This window comes from Ambystoma mexicanum, chromosome 14 (genome assembly GCF_040938575.1).
Source record: "Ambystoma mexicanum isolate Mex_15411 chromosome 14, UKY_AmexF1_1, whole genome shotgun sequence".
NCBI classification, from domain to species: Eukaryota; Metazoa; Chordata; class Amphibia; order Caudata; family Ambystomatidae; genus Ambystoma; species Ambystoma mexicanum.
This window is the reverse complement of record NC_090940.1, coordinates 111,257,786-111,274,207: the sequence shown is the minus strand read 5'-3', so window position 1 is coordinate 111,274,207 and position 16,422 is coordinate 111,257,786. Positions and strand designations below refer to the sequence as shown.

The window sequence follows — 16,422 nt, the reverse complement described above, 5'->3', positions numbered from 1 at the left end:
TCACCATTGACCCAAAATGGTGGCTCCCTTTTCTTTTCACCATTTCTTGTGTGCTTGTCCTTTCTTGGCCCTTCTTCTACCAACCTGGGTGGGTGAGGTCCTTGTTTTGACTTTTGTCTTCAGCTAGAATCCTTTGGAAAGCCTGCCAAGGCTCCAGTATCTGTGAAGACAGGTAATGGGGGAGTAGTCCAAAGCTCTGCAGCCCTTTGCCTTCTGGCATGTCTGCCTGGATCCAGTTCCAACTGGTAGGCTGGCTGTCCTGAAAGACAGTCACCACCCAAAGTTTGAATGATGCATGACGGTTGTTTGGCTGAGTTCCTGGATAAAAGGCGACGATCCTGCAGCAAAAGACAAGTCGACCACTGGAACAGAAAAAACAAAGACGATCAGAGACACGTGCAGCACCTTCCAGCAATCTGTGAAGCCTGCTGAAGTGACTGCTGCTGTCCTTACCCCGTTTCCAAATCAGCCCAAAGACGAACTGCAATTTGAGCCACCCCACAATGTGCTGCGACCTTCCTGGCTGCAAACCGCCAATACCCTGGGACCTGCAACCATCCTGCAGTGCATCATCTTCCTGTGAACAAACTCTCCAGAAACTTTGGTGAACTCCTTCCGGACCTCCAGAGGCAAGATCCCCCTCCTCAGAGTTCCCTCACCAGAGTGCAGGTGGGAGCTAAATCGTTCGGACGAGAACCATTCCGCATTGAAGTCTGTGTAAAGGCGCCCAAAACTGCAGACTGGCAGAGCACAAAGAATCCTTTGCTGAGAGTCCCTCCTTTCATCACTACAACCAAGGATCAGGAGACCGGATCCACCGCTGTTGCACCGTGAAATAATCCAGCTGCATCTTCTTCATAACTCTCCAGGTTCTGCGGACTCGTGGGTAGTACATACCTTAAGTCATTTTTTCGCTCCTTTGTTGCTGGAGTGCTAACTCCCGTGTTTGGGTGTTCATCCATACTGTTCTGCCAGTCCTAACGCTTGTGCGACCATAGAGAGCCTTTCCCAAGGTCCCTGAAACCTTTTTGACCAAAATAAGTCCTTTACTTGTAATTGAATAATCTTCTGGAACTTTGCCTTTTCTGCATCTATGCCTTATCTGCTTTACCTCCAACCTGAAAGAACTCATACCTAGGTAGGGATGGACTTCTAGGGTTCTGAAAAGTAATACAGGTCTTTCAAAGTACTGACCTGCAATTGTTAGTGTTGCTTAACCTTTTTATTCCTACAACAGAACATTTTCTGAGTTGCAATAACAAGTGATTTTATTTACTTTTTAACTGTGTTCAATTCACGGTACAATTCTTAACTTATGGTTCACTCACCTGAAGTACTGCATATGTTTTCTATTGTGTTTATTAGTTCAAAATAGTACTTACTTGATCTGACTATAACCTTACCTTGTGTATGTAAAATGCCTATTTTACTAGAACTACAAGTGTGTAAGTGTTTCTTTGGGCCTATGTATTTACTATACTTACCTACAGCTCACATCTCCCTCCTAAGATAGGCCTGGCTGCTCTGCCATTCAAACAGAACCTGGAGCAGTACAGACTTGTACTAGAAGTTGAGGCCTGTATACCAAGAGGTAGACTTTAGGAAAACTCCCCTAACATATACATGAAACAGAATGAACTCTAACAAATACATACAAAACGGAAGAACAATGATCAGGCATTATAACAAGTCCAGAAAGAAGAGTTGTAACTAGAACTAATCCAGATCAGCATAATAAAATAAGTTAAATACTTCTTTGGTCTCTTTTTTAAAGTAGCCAAAACATTTGTTTTAGTATTTTATTATTTTGAGGCATAATATTACAAATACAGTGGCCCAAAACTCCCTTCTTTGTTTTTACGGAACCTGTACGCCTTCAATGTAGCTTCTTCCAGCAGCGAACAGGGACATGGTGTTCTAACAGGTCTGCCAGATACTGGGGGCAGCTCCACTAAGGGCCTTCAAGAACAAAGACAAGCCTCGAAATTGAATAAGTTTATCGATAGTCAGCCAGTGCACAGATTGTCTGGCCGCAGAGAGATCAGATTTCACGAAAATAGCTAGAACCTGGAACTTTAGCACTAATACCAAGATAAAACTGATATGTAGGATTGCAGCCTGGATATAGCCACTGCTTGTACTTAAAAAAGGGATAATCTTTCTAATGTTGTATAGATGAAGAGAGCTGACTTGGAGACCAAACCTACCTGTAGGCAGAAGAAGACAGCTGGCTATCAAACCAGACACACAGATTTCTATAGGGAAGGGGCCTGCCCTAAAGATTCCAGCCTTAAAAACGGAAATATTCCGTTGAAGAGCAATCGAGAAGCACGTCTTCTGATTTTTTGCAATTTAAGCAAAGCCAGTTGACCTGTATCCAGCATTCAATGCACAGTAATTGGCCACTGCAGCCCCTTTTACTGCATAATGCAAATCAAGCAAAATGTGGGTGTCCCATTCTGCTTCTGAACAGATACAAGGCGCCAGAATATATTCTCAAAACGTCATGCTCCTTTGAGCCTTTTTATAGGCCATTGGTCCCTCCCTCTGCCCTTGTTTTTCATGAGGAAGTGCATGCGTCTTATCATTACGACTCTGTTCAGAATTGGTGGATTACTAATGCTGGTTTGCTGCAGCTGTGTTTCTGCAGCAATGCTCAGTAAAAGCCTTCAAAGGCCTCGTCCGTTCCTTGTTTCTTACATGAGCAATAGCTTTGCGAGCCGACCACCCTCGTGCCCCTCGTCTCCTACAGTGGCTCGGCGGTGTCTGCGCTGCGCTGCTGGCTACTGCTCTGAAATACAGCCCGGCCTTGACCTGCTCTTGTCAGTATTTTACTATTGTAGACACAATGTTTACTAGCCTGCCACGTGTTAGTTTTGTGAATCCCCTAAAACAGGGCTCTGCAACCTTTGGCTCTCCAGATGTTTTGGACTAAACTCTAATCAACATAATCAATTGGGAGAGATCATGGGAGTTGTAGTCCAAAATATCTGGAGAGCCAAAGGTTGCAGACCCATGTCCCAAAAGAATAGCGGGCCAACGGATTACGTTCTGATTATTCCAAACTGTGTGGCAATCCCCCAAGTGGCATGGTGAGGGTAGCCGGGGGTCTCCTGCCCAGGTTTCAGCATCACAGTGGTTAGCGACACTCGGCCCCCTTGTCTACCCCACTATCTGTGCCAGGTTCAGGCAGGGGACTTCATCACTACAGCCAGAGGCCTTTATAAAGGGACTGCGTTACAGTTGCGGTGGGGCTGGTTATAGGCGAGGGAAAGGTCACAATGTGTGCTTCTTGTGCTTTATACTTTGTGCTCTGTGCGTAGCATGTAGCCATGGCAGAAAAGTAAGGGTTGATGCTGGAGATCTGACACAGAACGATTGTCCCTACCTACTGTTGCACTGCAGAAGCATGTTTGGTGCTTATGTCGTGATCAAAAACTTCACGCTAACCAAAAAAGTCTACATATCGTACAATGGTAGAATAGATGGGCGCTCGACATCATACACACTGCATTAACACACACTTCACTTTACCTCGTCTGACGATAGAGCACCATTTCTGTTGTGAACACGTAAAGTTTATTGGGGTTTTCAGACTCGACTAGCATAGAGGAAACCGTTTCTTTACAAATTATACAAAGCATATGATGTTTCCTCTTGCAAGCTATCCTTTCTTCTTTCTGTTCTCACAGGCAGCAGTCGCCTGAGGAGGAGGGGGTGTATAACGCAATATTAATGTTTTTTTTCAGGTTTCCCTTCCGATGCCATCGTACATACAGTCTGTATCTTTTCAACCAGAAACTGACAACCGTTCCAACTTTCCTAGTGACCGGGCTTTCCACATCTTCAAAAAGCAAAGGTAAACCTCCAGCTTCGTTGAATTTAGTTCATCAATATTATTTGCTGCCCTGTAGATGCAATTAGCTAACTGTATATAACGATATTTTCTGCCAAAGTCTGAGCTCTTTATGGGGCTGTCTTCAGATGAACGTGCATGATTAATGTGTGACAGCGCTGATATTGCACGCTGTGTAACGTTTGGTGCTGCTGAAGAGTGTGGGGGAGGGTAAGCCACTCTCCACTTGGGGATCTGTTGTGAAAGAACTGAACTGCATCATTTACTACGCACTTGGTTTGCAGTTTATAGCCCTGTAGTGCTGGCTTCGCATCCGTCCGTTCTGTGAAGTGAATGAGTTGCCTACAGGGAATGCACAGTGGTAGATACGATTTTTTTCCTTGCTGCTTTCCTCTCGTAGATTTCTCCCGTAGACTTCTACGGGACGCCCTTTCTTTTTGCTTCTGTTATGACTCCTGGCCTGACTTTTTTCAGGTGTCTTCCCTTGCTTTGTGCTCATTTGTATGGGGAGACTGATCCGTACATAAGACTATCATTGCTGATAGACTGTCTCTCTACGGATTTCTTGTATTTTTACAACTGCACACATCACCCTAAAGTGAAGTGTGGTTGGGATACTATGGGCCTGATCACGAGTTGGGCGGTATCCTGGCTGAGATACCGCCCAACTATATTAGAGTCCACCGGTCTGGCGGTATTGCAGCGGATCACGGGTTGGGCGCTAACTGTTAATCCTCATTCCCGATTATGTCCATAGGACCCAGTGGGGAATTTTCGGCGCAGGTTGTGCGTGGTAATACCGCCGGCTGTAATTGCACCAGTAATTGGGATTTATTTCTGCGAGCTGTGGGTAAATGAGCCAGAGTCGTGATAAGGCCAGCCCTTAAATGCAGCTGTAATACTGTTACCGCCGCATTTAAGGGCTACCGCCCGACTCGCGATGAAACCCTATGAGTCCTTATATCTTTTTCTTTTAGTAACTTTTGGGTTACAAATAAAATGTGTCCAGGATTGGCTGCTGGCAGCGGATATTTTTGTACTGGGTTTTCAACGTATTACTTTTGCACTTTTGCATGTACCGCAAATGTCTATTAAGAGTGGCTAGCACTCTTAAAATGGCCGTGCCATGAATCTTGCCTATCCTTTGGTAATATTGCGCTTTGGTCTTATCTCTGCCCTTTTGGGCCAGAATTACCTTATTTGGTATGCCTTTTCTCTGGGAAAGCTGCTGCTTTTGCGGGCTGAGGAGTGGTCTGTGTGCGTGGCCGGATGTGGGTGCTGGGACTGTCTGGTCCCAGTCCACATCCTGGTGCATTGATGTCTGTTATTGGGCAGATTGTGTAGCCAGTGGATATTCATGATTGGCTAGCCACTGCCAGTTTGGTGTGCTACTAATGATCTCTGTCTCAATGCCAGCAAGACTGAGATCCTTTCCATTGGTGCTCCTCCCCCCTCCCCCCTTCCTCTAATCTCTGGCTGCCCTCATGTGAGGCAAAAAACCTGGGAATCCTCTTCGACTCCTCTGTCTTCTTCTCGCCTCATATTGCGGACCTTGCCAAGAAGGCCCACTTTGAGCTCTACCTCCTCAGAGGCATTCTCCCTTTCCTCACTTTCTAGCAGAAACTCAATGTCTCCAGTGCTCTGGTTCTTTCCAGGCTGGACTATTGCAACTGTCTCTTCCTCAATCTTCCCCTTTCCTCTCTCCACCCTCTCCAACTAATCCAGAATAGGAATGCAAGACTTATCCTTGGCCTCAAGCCGAGGGACTGCATCTCTCCAGCCCTACAATCTCTCCAATGGCACCCGATGGTTGTAAGGATCAAATTAAAGACCCTCTGCATCATCCACAAGGCTTTCTGGGGCCTGTGAAGTGCGCTACACTCACCCCCCCCCTAAATACCTCTTTGCTAGAGTCCTTCGGTCCTCTAGCTCTAACTCTCTACAGGTCAAACATTTCTCCAAGCCGAGAGTGGGGGGTAGATCTCTTTCCTCAGCAGGAGCCTCCCTCTGGAATGGCCTCCCTACCCTTCTGTCTTGAGCGGCAGCTCCTTAAGATCCGAAAGCTCCTCAAGACTTTCCTCTTCTCCTCCTCCTCCCCTCTCGACCTCCCCAGCTAATGACCCCTGCTGCTGCAGAGGCCAGGCCCTCCTCCTTCCAGTCTTCCGCAGTACCCTACTCCCAGCACTTGCCCTCAGGCACCTTCCCTGACTCAGCCTACTGTGCCTGGTTTACCCCTGACTTGCACCTTTCCCTTACCTCGGTCTCCCTTCGCACTTGCCCTCCAATGGCTCCCCTAGCACTTACTCTGCCTCAGTCCCGGGGCCCCCTCCCCCCATCTGCACTTTGTTTATTGCACTTGCAAGGTCTGCGTGTCACAAGGCATAGTCGGACCGTTCTTTGTTGTTTATCCTCCCCTGTTCCCCTTCCACTTTTTGTCTTGTGACGCTTGGAAACACTTTCTGCTGTATAGGCACCATACAAATGCCCAATATTAAAATAAGAAAAATAGACACATTGGGCTACTAATGTGGTAAATCGACTTGCACCCCAGTTGAAGCCAAAACAAAATTTGAGCTGTCACCAGCCTACTCCCTAAAACCAGCAGAGGGTGAAAATCACCCTAGGGCTGGAATGGAGTGCCTGGAAGGCACCCCTGGGACTGGGCACATTATAGGCGACCCAATACCATATACCTCAAGTACAGAAAAAGGGGATTTAGTGGTAGGGGGACTTCAGCAGAAGTCCCTCGGACCACCAAAGTACAATTTAAAAAAAAAAAAAAATAAAAAAGAGGGGGGGGAGCAAAAAGAGTAGTGGTCCCATGAAATGAGACTGCTGAACCCCAAAAATGTAATACTGCTGGCTAGGCTACCAGAAATTTTGATGCAGACTCACTTTACCGTGACCTTGAGTATAGGGAGTCCTTAACACAAGTGGTGAAGCATAAAACACTGGCGTTTCGCGTAGTTGGATATGTAGTTCATAGGCAGAATGTTTAGCCTAATTTTCAATATCGCGTGATCACTAAAATGGACGTGATATCTCCCGGACATTATTAAACAAAGCAATACTTCCGTAGAAATATGTTAAATGGCAGACACCATTGTGCCAAGTCTTTGCTGCTGGAACATCACCATGCGTGGAGCCATTAAACTTTTGAAGCCCCAAATCAAAACAGAATGATGACCACAAACGTGCTGCACTAGTAGACTTAGAATGCTTTTGATCTTTTACCAATGCCATCACACCACCTTTGTCATTTACTGGGTAATCAATACAGGGAGACTTGCAGTCACCACCAAGAATAAGATCCATGGCCATGCTAATTCTTTGCATCTGAGATAATGCTTTCATAAATTGCCATTTGGATCTCTTTGGTGAATACTCCCACTGAAGGATCATATAAATGTAACCCCAATAAATGAAGACAGTCGTTGAACTCTGCATCTACCAACATAAAATGTTGATTGTCATTGGAAATAACAGCTGCCCTCGACACCAAGGAGTTCGAACAGAGAGTCAATAATACTCCATAAGGGCAACCCTTCTCACCCTTTCTGGCCTGATTTGAGAAACACATATATCCATCAAAAATAACCTCCCCCATCAGCCATGTCTCCTGGAATAATATTATATGAAGATCATAAAACACGCTATAAGAGCCACCCTCTGCAATTAAATGATGGTGACCACATGTATTCCAGAGCAAATGGAAAAGTGTCATTTAGGAATGCTGTGTGGGAACAGGTAAAAAGGAAATAAGCCATTCCCAATGAGATTTGGCAATAACCTCTCAGGGGATATTTGGAACATTACCCTTAGGGACGTGTGAAGCAGCATTAGGCATTGAGACAACATTTGATGTTTGCACAAGGTTGGTATCTTTACACCACTTTAACTGCCCTTCCACATTCTTTACTAAGATTTGGTCTGTCGTATCCCCATTTTAAAAGAGATGTGGCATTTCTTCTGACCAAAACTGGGATTTTGGAATCTCTACAATGCACTCTCGTTACTACAGAGCTCTACCCCTCCATCTGCTCTACAAAGTGCAGGTCGCTACTCTGTAACACTCACAACGGCCAAGTGGCCACAACGATGTAAGAGTACTCGCCGATTTATAGGCGTGAAAGCATTCTCAAATAGTCTAGAAATGGTGAAGTTGGATGCAACCGATAAAGGCTGCACTCAGTATGTTTTCTGGTAGAGGATATACAATCGGCTGCAGCATTGCCTACTTCTTTTTCCACAAATCTCATCCGAGGAGGGTCCGTTATAGTTGTTTCAACAGACTCCACCCCCCCCCCAAGCCACCAGAAAGGTCTGAGTGACTGGTTACATCTTCCTGATTAGGATGCACAACGTTTTCTTGATCATATTTCCACTGGATTTTATTAGGCTGACAAGGTAACAGCCACGAGGTTAAGATTCCCTCCTTATTACGTCAGTCTTCTTGCTGCCCTTTTCCGTGCCTTCTTCTGTGAAGGCCAAGCCTTAGATGTACTGCTGTACGCTTCTAGTATATCAATGTCTTTATTTGGTTGGTTAGAAATCCCTTTTTTCACATTTTGTTCGTTAGATCTCTTTAGTCGCCTACAACGCTCTTTTCTTGATATAGCCACATCATAATTGGGCTCAGTTTCTATGACTGCCTCCTCCAGTGCTTTAGGGGATTCGACAAAAGTAGACTCCCTGGGAATACTCTTTGCCCTATCCACCATCGCCAAAGGAGCCGTAGTTTGTTTTTAGCTTTTATTCGGGAAGACATTTTTCACAGAAATCCCAATATGTGGAATGGTACTTGCTGTGGTAGTTGTAGCTCTTAATGAGATCTGTTCCAATAAATAGATTTTCTTCTGGGTCTCATTAGAAATTTCAATGCTAAGTTTATAGCTTCATTCTGTACTAGGGCCATTCGGCTCATCCAAAACATCACCTAAAAGGCTCTGACTAACAGCTTCACAAGCAGAGTTCTCAATGGGCCCCGTTGGTCGGAACATGAGAGCCTTTGATTGGAATCGACTTCTACCGCCAAATTACTTAGAATATTATGTTCCGCACAAACAGTGGCTACCACTTCAGGCCTTATTGTGCAGGGTAGATGTTGAACTTCCTTCTGGAGTGACAAGTGGAGATTAAGTAAGGAATTTGTATTGTCCATCTCTGTTGAGGCATTACCCAGCCCAAGGAGGGTTTTCTTGTTCAGAAGTATGCAAAGTAATAATTTCAGGCATAACATTCCTTAGGGGTACTTTAAAGAATTTAGTAATTTTAGATGCCTCATGAATTGTGGCGTCATTTAAAAGCACTCGCTCAGTCCTCATAACTGTAATAGATGCCGGGAATTCTAACTTACCCATTTTTGCTCCCTTTCCCATCTGACATAAGTTGTACACTCTTTTAGGCGCCATTTAATTTTGAAGATGACAAGTAATTGGTTTGTGCCACGCTGTCATTTTTTGCCAATTACTTGAAAAGGGAATCACATAGATCTTGTGGAAAACAAGTCCACTACTGCAATCTGTTGTCCTCTAAATGGGAACTTTAATGTCACTCAAAAAATTATGCTGTAACAGAACAACCACTGCGTCGTCCAAAAGACTTGAATATTAATAGCTTCAGTAGACCTTGCCGCCCGGGATCACAAAGGCTGGCGAGGGAGATGTCAGTTAAAAGAAGTCACACTGTGCTCATGGGACACATTTGTCTATATGAGATGGAGTGCAACAGCTTAACAAACCGGGCCAATATACAGAGCTTGCAGACAATGAATATAGAAAAATGGATAGAAATTAACCCGTCACAATGGAAGACGACGTGTAGACAGCGTGCGGACAGCAGAATCGGGCTCGACAGAAGTGAAGCGGATTTTAAACTTTATGCTAAAAGTACTTCAGGCGGCAGAGAGAATAGTCTTCTCCGATGTTGCCGGGCCCCTTCCAGACCCCGACAAACCCCACAAATAACCACTCTCCTTGCCACCAAGCTTGCTGCGCTGCTGTGCAATTTAAGTAAGGTTGAAAGTCAGCTGAGAGTAAGGCACCTCCTCTACGTAAAGCCACTGTGGGAAGACTGCCAGGAACCACGCATAACCACTCTTTTCACCACTCAGCTCACTGCCAGATGTCGATGTTAGTATAAGACATCAATGAGTTCACTCTGTGCTATAGGAAGTAATGTTGTTATAGTAACCACTTGGGGTGGTTGCATTATTTGTACTGCTTTCTTGGGTTGAACTAGGACCTTTTTAAGCACAGTACTCTTTGACTAATTTTACTGTGTTTGTTGACCCTCTCAACCTGATTTCCAATAATGTTTAACCCCTTTCTTCCTGCATGTTGACCATTACATATGCCAAGCACTCACTTCTTGGGGGTTGTGTAACATATTATGCTGTGTGGAAGCATTGGGTATCAACCTAAACACATTACTGTTTTTTTCTATATACTTTGCTAGAATAGTATACTAGTACTTATTTGTAGATTTATACTAATGCAGTACATCATAAAAGGTATAGTATTACTGTATATTGTGTGGTATGTTGTGTATGGGATGAATTGTTCTGGTACCAGCCTATCCCCTCTTAGTGAAGCCTGACTGCAATGCTACATTACATGTTCAGAGAGGTTTGGTTTAAACATGTGCACAACCTATTCTCCCACTAAAGATGGGTCTCTTCACACCCATCCCCGGAGGGCTGTGCAAAAACTTCCTTAACAGCTACTCTTTACCCATCCCGTTTCCATGCATGTGCTTCAATCTTAATCGATTCCAAATGTTTATTTATTTATTTATTTTATTTTATTTTTTTACAAAATCAAGTTTCACACCCACTATTGAAGCATGGTTGGAGATTAGCAAAGACGGGCTGCTTGTTGCAATGCAAGGCCATCCATTCTGCCTGGTTCTCCCGTTACTCCAAGCATGGCCACCTTTCTTGTTTTACTTTCACAGGGATGTCTTTTATGAGCTGCTCCGTGACTGGGAGGATAAGCATGAGCAGACTGGCTGGGCCTTTGAAGGAGGACTTGGCCACAGGATCAGGTAGGTTGTTAATTTGCTCCTGCCATATGTCATCACTGGCTCAAAAGACAAGTTCTTGCCTGATCTTGTCCTTTGAGCCAGTGATTCTGGAACCCATTTCTAATGTATACAAAGCATCATCAAGATGGTGAATTTCTCTATTTATTTGGGGGATTCTTAATGGCTTCCTTTATGATCTGTCTTTTATAGGGCGATAATGGAGAATCTCACTGCTACTTCGAATCACAGTCACTTTGCCAGACTCTTCCAGAAGCAGCTTATCCAGGTATCGCTTAATTAGTGACAATGCATAAAGGTTGTGGGGCAGGATGCTGTGTAAGATATTTAAGGGGAATGAAGGGGTAGTAACCCCCCTAAACCAAAGCAGACTGTGCAATTTGAACAAATGATCATTAACTTGGGCATTGTTGGCAGGGTGGTTATCTTCAATGTCCTCTTTAAACATTGAGGAATGTCCTCTATAAACACTGAGGAAAACTGATTAGCATTTGCATAGCTTCACTCAGTGGCACTTATTGATTACGACCTACTCGCAACTATGAAATAATTGCCAGTCCCCACCTTCCTGGGCGCTGAGCTGGGTTTCGTTTCCAAGGTTAAAAACATGGGCTGCATCTGGCAGGATAATCTTAGTAGCGAGGGCCAGGTAGGAACCAAAGTGCGCGGTTACGGCAGGTCCTACCATTTATCCCAGATGAAGATCATGCAACAGTGGTGGGTGCCTTAACGAATGCCCATCTGGACTATTGTAATAGTCTGTTGATGGGCATGCTAGCTAAGCAACTGTACAGGCTCCCAAAAGCATAGAATGCGCCATTAGACTGGTCTGCCGGTTGGGCAAATGGGCAAATGTATCCCCATCCTGTCGAACTGTGCACTGGTTGGCAATGGAGGCACGCATTAAATTTAAGGTGGCACGCCTTATTTTCAAATGCTTAACTGGACAGGCACCAGCGTAACTGAGGGACAAGACTTGTCGCTACCAACCATTTAGGTGCCTACGATCTAGAGGTCTGCTGCTCCTGACTGTTCCTCCATCAGTGTGTGAATCGAGAGGAGACAGAAGATTTGCAGTTTTTGGTCCAAAGTTGTGGAACAGCATTCCAAGAGAGATCCGGGTCCTTGAGACACTACATTAGTTTCGTAGAGGGGTAAAGAGATGTTATGGGGGCTATTTTGGCTGCTAAAATTGTTTTTTGTTTATATACTGTTGTGGTGATTTTTTTATTAACGGCTGCACCGCTATACGGTTGTTTGCCACAAGCGCGTTATAAATATTAAAATCGAATCAAATATTACAAGGCCAGCAGTTAGTTTGGGAAGCAGTTGTAATTGCACTTATCCTGTCAGTTTGTTCTGTCGCGGACCTAAATGCAACTCTTTTCGATTCACTGCCAGGTTGCAGCATGCCAGCCTTCACTTTAAGGCAGCCTTTTTTTGTTAACCTAACCCCTGGGTCATTTTGGGGCAATCAACTGTCTATTTATACTGTTCATGTTGGGAGCTGTGGGCTGGGCGATGGGTTCATTTTCCAAACCTCTTTGAACTGGGTATAACATCAGTGGGATGTTATTGGACCACTTGTCTGGACTACTGTGATACCTTCCTCATCTTAAGGGGATGTGTGGTGTCCAAGGATTATGCTTATGCTATGATTATCCAAGGAGGACTCATTGCTTGAAGACTGAGTGACAGGATGGCAAGGAGGGCAAGGATGGCAGAACCAATGACTGGATGTGACAATTACAGATTTGACAGTTGGGACTCACAGGTAGGTCTGTGTGAAGTAGGAAGGTGATTGGAAACTGACAAGTAGTTTGGTTTCTGGTAAATACTGGAAGTGACCAGTCTACCAAGGGCAGGATTTGCACCATTCAGACCAGTAAGGGCTGTCCAATCTTTGACAGCCATAAAACCCACATCTGCCAAGCACCAGACACTTTCGGGCAGGAATGTATATTGGGGCCTGACAGCCTCAAGCACAGTATTGACCAGTTCAGCCACACAAAGGCACTATCCCGGGAATGCCAGCTTGATCCGGTAAACTGCATAACCTTACATGGAATTTTCTGTCCTGAGAAGCAGTACGACTGCCGTAAAGAAACCAGATGGCCAAAAGACAGGTCTGCAACTACAGGGCACGGCCATTTTGAGAACACAGTATTCAAAATGGCATTATGCGGTAAAAAACAGATGTGAAATCTTTAAGAAGGGGGATAGAGCAGACCCCGCTAATTACCGACCCATCTCACTTCTGGATGCAGCAGGTAAAACCTTTGCCAAAGTGCTGCAGAGGCATCTATGATGTGGGTGGAAGAACCCAACCAAATCAGCCACATACAGGCCAGTTTTCAAACCGGGAAAAGCATGATGTATCAGAGTTTTAGGTTACACCTGGTTATCCAAAAACATCTGAGGATTGCAAACTTGTACAGGGTATTTGCGGACCTAAAGGCAGCCTTCGTTGGCATACACAGATACTCTATAGGCTGTCCTGCGTGTCAAAGGTATCCCTCAAGAGCTGGTCCGTCCCATACAGCTCCTGTATAGTAATAAAACAGCGGTTGTCTGCTGGGTGCTGTGTGGGGAGGCTACAGAACCATTTAGAGTGGACAGAGGGGTCTGCCAGGGATGTGCTCTCACTCAACTTGTGTTTAGCTTGTATATAACTTCCATCATCAAGAGGCTGTTAGTAGAGAGCATGGACCAACCGAGAATTGCGAAGGAGCGAATACCCGCTGTATTCTTCGCTGATAACGCAGTCCTATTATCTACATCACCAACGGGACTGCGTTTGGCCCCTGTCGATTGGTACGACTATCTGGGAATTCGGTTTTCAAGCAAGCGCGGATGGGGCAACCAGATCCTTAAGGCTAACCCCTCGCTAGAGAAAAACAGCGGGGCACTAAAGGTTTACCACGCAAGACATGGGAGAGGACAATTGGTTCAGCCCTTAAACTGTATCAGGCACAAGCCAAGGCATCAGTGATGTATGGGGCTGAGATCTGGGGTTACACGGATAAAACTCTCTTAACTGTTTCTGAAAATATATTTTTGAAATCTGTTCTGTTGCTCCTGCTAAGTTCCCTCACAGCTACTACCCACATGGAGTGCGATCTTCCCCATATAGGTGAGGAAACCGGGTTTAGGCCAGTAATTTACTGTGGGGCAGCAAGGAGTTGGATAATTACTGTAAGACCCTGGAGCATGGCTAGTCCATGTAAAAGAGTAGCTAGGCCGTTTGGGCCTGTCTGTTATTGGAGTCACCCACAGACTGTCGGGGTGATATGAAAGAAAGGGTTAAGGTGGCCTTTAAACGGTACAATCTGTTTAAGGCAATGACATCCCTAGCTTCGCTAGCAACAGGACACAGCTACCTCGACCTAAAACCGATGCAGGGGTTTGAAATGTACTGAAGTGTTATCAAACCAGCATATGCCCGTGCACTGTATATTCGGCTGCGATTAGGTTGTTTACCAGTCCGCGCTCACACAAGTTACTGGGACGTGAGTGGGAGTTCTGATTGTCCATTGTGTGGCAGGGGAGCTGAAACTGTAGCACATTTTTTGTTAATCTGTGAAAACCTGAAGGCGCTCAGATCAGGGTGGTCATTTGACCAAAATGCCAGGGGTAGCAGATGTGACATCACACGACCCTTGACCCCCCTATGACATTACAGGAAGTGATGTCATTTGACCCAATCGCAAAGTGACATCACGGGAAGTGAAGGAACATGACCTTTCGCACCTTGGCAAAACAAGAAGAGGCATCACATAGCATTGTTCCTAAGTACACAACGAAAAATATGGTTACTATATCACTATGTGATAAACATTTCATATAAGAATGGGTCACCATATGTATCGTTAATATAGGCCCATATTACCAAATGACTGTGAATGCAAGCAGACATCCAAGGCCAAATGATAATGGTCTGTTATGATAAAGCACTACGCTTAAGCGCTTTATATAGAACAAATATGCATACAATATCACCCAACCTGTGTTGGTACTCATTTGTCGACCTCAGAAGGCTGAAAGGCTGAGTTGAGGTGTTTAAGAACAGGCAAAATCAGGGACCCACCCCCTGAAGTGTGCCTGAAATAAATCTTTTGAGTCTAGCAATTATTGTATAGAATTCCAGAAAGACAAATTATTTGTTATTCCTATTCTTTCTTATTTAGGGTCACTGCTCAAAGTGTTACACTAGTGCAACCCCCTGTTTTATTTTTTTTAAAGAGGCCTGAACAAGAAAGCCAGCATCTCCAGAAACAAAGAGCCCATGGCACTGGCCACAGCCAGCCCAGGAGCTTACATTTAAAAAAAAAAAAAAAAAAAAAAAAAAATTACATTTTTTGTTGGTAGCAAGGGAGACCTCAGGGGTCGCAGTCGCAACCCCTGGTGACCTCCAAATGACGTCCCTGACTCAGATTAAGGAATTTAAAACCTTTGTTCCAGCTATTTCATAGTTAAACAGCCAGGGACGCGTTGCTGTTCTGACTTGAAGCTGGTGTACTTGGTTTCCAAATCTACTAGCAAGGCTCTGTAGCGTCTTGTGCCAAAGAAAGAGCCTAAACCACATAAATATACTTGCGGGTTATCAGGTTAATTTAACAGTGATATATTTTAACTACCTGTAATGTGGATTTGAAATCGGTAACTGTAATAAGTGAGGTTTTTTCTTTTTTTTCATTATTCATGTTTGTGTCGCTCATGCTGTGATTTTACCTCCAATCTCGAATTGTATTTAAAGATTGTATTTGTTTATGTACCTATAAGGCCTACGCCGAATAAAGGTTATTAACAAAAACAGATGTGAAACGTGGTTCACTGCATGCAGCTGTCCTAGGCAAAACACAACAACAAATCATAAAGAATGTGACCAAACAAAAGTGAAAAAGGGATACAACTTATATGTGCAACACTCACCTTTAAGGTGATGTATGCTACAGAAAGCGTGACTTGGGGAACCAGTCCCCCTGCACTGGTAGCTTAAGGGCTCACCAGTCCCCCTACCCACTAGATGAATGAGCTGAGCAGGCAAGAAATATTACTTACCACGAAAGTCTGGCAATTATTAAATACTTGGATAAAGCTGCTGGTGGTTTCATTGAAATCTACGGTGGGAAAATGCAAAAAGAAAAATCTTCCCTTCCATCAGTTTACCCATTCCAGCCCAAGCAGGGTTCCAGCGTGGTCAGGGTATCGCAGACCAATGTTTTATATTATATTTCCTGTGCAAGAATATATGGTGTGGAAAAAGGGCCCTTATGTACCTTACTTTTAATACTGAGCTTGCATTCAACCTAGTTAATATGTTGAAATTATGAGATATTCTGAAACGAAAAGGGTTGGACCGAATTGGATTAACCTTACAGGTCTATTCTAACAATATAGCTCTGAGTATGTGAAATTGGGAGGAGGAGATGGAAATCTATGACATGTATCTAATGTAGATAAAATAAAGTAAATAGCAAGTTAAGATCTTGTCCACTCTTTCACCTAAAAGGTAAGCCCTATAC

The 16,422-nt window shown here is 44.4% G+C and overlaps 1 protein-coding gene across 2 annotated transcripts in view; it reads left to right on the top strand.

Annotated features, from left to right (window-relative positions):
* Positions 1-16,422, top strand: part of CDAN1 (codanin 1) — a 563,981-nt gene that overhangs the window by 225,096 nt on the left and 322,463 nt on the right. For both annotated transcript variants that reach the window (XM_069638655.1, XM_069638654.1), the window contains exons 8-10: positions 3,750-3,859; positions 10,811-10,900; positions 11,090-11,165. In XM_069638655.1, the coding sequence (XP_069494756.1) occupies positions 3,750-3,859; positions 10,811-10,900; positions 11,090-11,165 (276 nt within the window). The remainder of the gene's footprint in view (positions 1-3,749; positions 3,860-10,810; positions 10,901-11,089; positions 11,166-16,422) is intronic.